The following is a 5,276-nucleotide window of genomic DNA, read 5'->3' as shown; positions in this document are numbered from 1 at the left end:
TTCTGACGTTCAAACCACTCCAAAATTGTTCCAAAATACTAGGGAAATTAGATGAGTACCTTCTTGAATCTCAAAACCAAATAAATCTTTCGCGATCATGTCGGAGGAAATTGGACCCCTCGCCGGAGCTCGGGTTTCTCGAGTTCTACACGTCCTTTCTTCGAGCAAGGGACACCACCGGGTTTGTGAAGTCGAGATGAGCACGAGGGTGTTATCCTCATGCTTGATCTATGAGGTTTTGATGGGTTTCTGCGTGGGTGATTTACGGGTTGTATGGACGGGGAGAAGAATCAAGAAAAGGTGAGAGAGAGAAGGGAAACATGTATACGTGTGCATGTGTGTGCGTGTGTGGTCACGAGTTGGCCAAAATAAAAGGGTCACGAGCCCTGATTGGGCTATGGGATTTAGGGCCTAAATAATTGGTCCAAAGGAACTAAAACAACCCAAAAATATAATTCCATCCAATCTCGCTCTTAAATCGTCGTAACATTTTCGTTGAGGAACCGGTTCAACCCTAACTCTCGTCAACACGCTCGTGACGTCGAGTACAATTTAATTATGTCAGTGAGAAAATTAATTTAAAACTGCATATGTACATCCACATCACAAGACCACAAGGACATTATCGTCACTTTACATACTCGGAGATAAAAATATATAATAATTCAGGATGGATCATCACATATAATGGGTGAAATATTGAGAATTGAACCTGAGACCTTTTATTTTTATTAGTTGTCAATTACCATTTCAATTTAGGTATTTGTTTGGTTAATATAGTCAATTAAATTATATCATGCCACTTAGGCCTGGTTTGGTACTGAGATGATTCTGAAAAAAACTGGGAGCTGTTTTTGTGTTTGGTAAACATTCCGCTTCAGTTTTTTTTCACAGTTTTGGGTGGAAAAAAGCCAAAAACAAGAAGCTGCAAAACCCATCTTTGAAAAACCAGTTTTTTTTCACATCTGTTTTACATAAAAGTAGACCAAACACTATAATACTGTTTTTTTTTTTCAAAAGCACTTTTACAAAAAGTTTACCAAACATTCTGCTGTTTTATTTCACAACTACTTATTCTCACAGCACAGCAGAAGCACCTTTTTTTCAAAGCACAGCAATACCAAACCAGCCCTTAGTACTATGGTCTAGTGATATTCTTCTTCACTTGTAAGTGAGAGGTCTTAGGTTCAATTATTGTTGAAGATGAATTTGAACCATATTATTGCTAGCCTATTGTGAGTCTATGCCCACCTTATCTCCTTTGGTGTAGATAATATCATTTGTTAAAAAAAAATATTATTTGTTAAAAAAAATTATATTAGTATTGGAAAAACAAGTTAATTATATTAAAGAAAGTTCATAAGTATTTAAATTACATCAAGTCATATTGTGTCGGGCCTAAAAATCGGGCCTAGGCAGATAAAGCTCGATCCTAAGGCCAATTCTAACCGAAGGGGCTAAGTATAACTCAGTCCAAAATTGTAACCCTACAAAATATTATTTTTAAATGAACAGTGTTAGACTATATTTATATATCATCTCAAACGAAAGGGGCTAAACATAGCCCCATATTAATTTATTATTTTTAAGTTTGTTCTTTAACTTATTAGTACAACATGTTGGTATTGTTACATATTGTTTAAGTTTCATGCTGGTATTGTTGCATATTTTATTAAATATTTTAATATTACTTGCATGCTAACAACTAGAGATTAAGATAGCAGTGTGTATGAAAAGAATGTTTGAAGTGAATAGAATGTGAAAAACTAGAAAAAAAATGAGGTAAGATAGTATGTAAGGGTGAAAAAAAAAGTGAGAAATGGTGTAGAAATGCTATAGGTATTTATAGGAAAAAATTATATATATATATATATATATATATTTTTTTTTTTTTTAGTTTCATCTGAAAAAAAAAAAAAAAAAAAAAAAAAGGTTGGTCGGAAGTAGCTAGCCAGATAGCCAAAAGGTCATAATTTAACCTGATGTGTTCCACACATTTTTGGCCTAGCCTTCAATTAGTGTTTGGTTTTTTACCAGAACATGCTTAAAAATGGTCTATGACCTTTTAACCATCTCCATTGGAGATGGCTTAAGGCCAAGTCGAGCCAACCATAACCCGAAAAATAGGTTTGAACTCGAGCGAATCCATTAGGTTTCTGCTCTTTTTACAAGCCTATTTAGTAACATTACATGTCACCGCTCTAGCCAGTCACACCCTAAAGAATTTCCAATATGAATATATGGATTGTAAACCAGGGCACGTAATCTCTATTAACTTTAATAGGTTTGATAGATGTCTAGGATTGATCCACGTGTACGGTGGATCTCAACGACCTTAACTTTCAACTCCATTATAAATAGCAATTGAGACCCTCACAATTTAAAATAATTTAAAATGGTTTCTAACCGCACGATTTACGATAAACAAACATAATACACAGATCATTGAAATCCTTACAAAGAGGATCCGAAGAAAATTCTTATTCCAACCAATGGGCTTAGATGGTAGTTGGAAGTAGCCAGCCCGATAGCCAAAAGGCCATTATATGGCCTGGTGGTTTCCACACATTTTTGTCTATCTTCCATTGAAGTTTAGTTTTTTACCAACACAGACAAAAAAATGGTCTATGACCTTATAGCTATCTTCATTAGGGATGGCCTAAGTATTGATTTAGTACTGAGGTGCTTTTATAAAAAGTGGGTATAAAAAAAAAAGCTGATCTCAAAAAGGTGTTTGGTAAATACTTAAAAACAGCTTATTTTCATAGTTTTGGGTCAAAAAAAAGCTGAAAACGTAAAGCAGCGAAAATGAGCTTAGTACTGGTTTGGTACTGAGTGCTTTTATAAAAAGTGAGTATAAAAAAAAAGCTGAGCTCAAAAAGGTGTTTGGTAAACACTTAAAAACAACTTATTTTTACAGTTTTGGGTGAAAAAAAGCTGAAAACGTGAAGCAACAAAAATGAGCTTATTCTCACAGCATAGCAGAAACAGTTTTTTTTTCTTCAAAGCACAACAATACCAAACTAGCCTTAAGGCTAAGTCGAGTCAACCATAACCCAAAAAATAGGTATGATCTTGGGCAAATCCATTAGGTTTCTACCCTTATTACAAGCCTATTTAGTAACATCACATCACATGTCAACGTTTTAGCCAGTTACACCCAAAAGAATTTCTAATTTGAATACATGGATTGTTAACCAGGGCATTTAATCTCTATTAATTCTAATAATTCTGATAGATGCCTAGGATTGATCCACGTGTACGGTGGATCTCAACGACTTTAACCTTCAACTCCACTATAAATAGCAGTTGAGACCCTCACAATAAAACCCATCCCAGGCTTTGAGTGAATTCAATTCCCAACAATACACCTTCTTCTCCTTGTTCTTTTAGTAGTCTTGCTAACTTTTGAAAAAAATGTCTTGCAATTGTAGCTGTGGTAGCGACTGCAAGTGCGGCAGTGGCTGCAAGTAATTCTTCCATTCCAATAGCCATTTATGCTATCATGATTCTCCATAACATCTAATTATATTCTTAATTAGGAGTTAATTACTTTGTTCATTGTTTCCTAAAAATATTGATTTCTCTTTGTATATATGTGTAGATGTGGCATGTACCCTGACTTGAGTTACTCAGAGACCACTTCCACTGAGACTATCATTGCTGGGGTTGCACCAGCGAAGATGTAAGCTTATATAAACTCTTAAGATCTCCGTTTCGCAAGTAGCACTATGATCTATTAGTATTTCTGCTCACTTGTACGCGAGAGACCTTTAAGTACGATTTATAAGAATATTGTGTAACTTAGCCTAACTCCCAATATTGGTGTATCAAAAAATCTTGTTTTAATTTCATGAAATACTTTGCAGGTTCTACGAGGGGTCTGAGATGAACTATGGAGCAGAGAACGACTGCAAGTGTGGCTCAAACTGCAGCTGCACCTCATGCGGGTGCCACAAATGATCGAAGCAAGCCGAAGTCAAGACTCAAAGAAAAAGCTGTGATGGTCTATATAAATAAGAAAAAGAGTATAAGAGTTGGAATATTGTAAAATAAGATTGTTCATGGGATTTGGAAACCCATGAATCTCCTAGTAAGCTAGCAAGGATTTGGGATTTGCTTTGTGGCTTGTGTCTACCTTTGTATCCTTCTTCTTCATATTTCCGTGTTTGTTCTACTTTCTGGTGATTTCAGTTTGATGGGTGTTTCGTTTGGGTTTGAAAATGCTTGATAAAATTGCAGTAGGATGAATAAGGAAAATGACCGTTTATCTCTTTATACACGTTCTTATTTATTTTGGGTATTTACATCGAATAAAACAAAATAAAAATCAACAGATAAAAATAAATAATATAATACAAATTAAAGAAGCAAAATAATGGGAATAAAAAACATTTCCCTATCAACAATTAAAGCTCCTTTAAGTTGACCTTTGATCTGTTAATTGATAAGCCACTAATACTATTAGGCAGTATGCATGACGGTGGCAGATTGTTTGCCCTCCTAATATGGTGTCTTCTTTATGCTCACCTATTTTGTGCGGTCATGATTAAACCACGTCAATATAAAAATATTGACTTGGCTTAACCGTGACCGCATAGAATAGCAAGGCATGGGGAGGGCACCATATTAAGTTTTATATTGACGTGGTTTAACCGTAACCGAACAAAATAGGAGGACATTGAGAGAGCACCATATTAGGAGAGCAGACAATCTGCCTCTATGCATGACCGTAGTATGGTCATGTTCCTATCTTCTTACTTTTTCCTGATGTGATCAGAATTGGATTCACAAAATATTTTACCATTTAATTGATTAATTCGAATCACACAATTGATTAATTCAACTCATATAACTGACTAATTAGAAGCTTGAATTCTTTCTTTGCATAATTTTATACGTTATAATTATTATTATATTTTATGCAAGTGGCCATCCATCACAGTAATGAAGATGTGTGTTGCCCTTGCGCCACTGTACGGGTTCGAACTCCCTCGACTCTCTAATATAACATCTAATGTAATAAATCTATCGTTTAATCAAAACAAAAAAATAACTATTATTTTTTTATAATATTAGAAGACTTCGAACCTTGAACTTAATTAGGCTAACCTAGTGGCTAAAATTATAACTACGTTTTGGACTATCTTACAAACATGTTTCGTAGGCAATCTCAAGATTTGTTTAAGAGAGTAATTATTTAAATGGGTAGCAGGTGTAAAACAACAGAGACACCGTCTAGTAGTACCAATTGTAAAAACATTTTGGTGACAACC

The 5,276-nt window shown here is 34.7% G+C and overlaps 1 protein-coding gene across 1 annotated transcript; it reads left to right on the top strand.

Annotated features, from left to right (window-relative positions):
• The first annotated feature begins 3,332 nt into the window (after positions 1 to 3,332).
• Positions 3,333 to 4,278, top strand: LOC137741560 (metallothionein-like protein type 2). The gene is made up of 3 exons (XM_068481256.2): positions 3,333 to 3,470; positions 3,605 to 3,685; positions 3,870 to 4,278. The coding sequence occupies exons 1-3, from the start codon at positions 3,418 to 3,420 to the stop codon at positions 3,961 to 3,963; spliced, it is 228 nt and encodes a 75-aa protein (XP_068337357.1). The 5' UTR covers positions 3,333 to 3,417; the 3' UTR covers positions 3,964 to 4,278.
• The last annotated feature ends 998 nt before the right edge of the window (positions 4,279 to 5,276 follow it).

Source organism: Pyrus communis, chromosome 11 (assembly GCF_041283825.1).
Source record: "Pyrus communis isolate YQ-2024b chromosome 11, ASM4128382v1, whole genome shotgun sequence".
NCBI lineage: Eukaryota > Viridiplantae > Streptophyta > Magnoliopsida > Rosales > Rosaceae > Pyrus > Pyrus communis.
This window is presented reverse-complemented; position numbering and strand designations above follow the sequence as displayed.

Coding starts and splice junctions, on each gene's coding strand:
- LOC137741560 (XM_068481256.2), top strand. CDS start 3,418: ATGTCTTGCAATTGTAGCTGTGGTAGCGACTGCAAGTGCGGCAGTGGC. Junction 3,471..3,604: donor AAGTGCGGCAGTGGCTGCAA/GTAATTCTTCCA, acceptor ATATATGTGTAG/ATGTGGCATGTACCCTGACT. Junction 3,686..3,869: donor GGGGTTGCACCAGCGAAGAT/GTAAGCTTATAT, acceptor AATACTTTGCAG/GTTCTACGAGGGGTCTGAGA.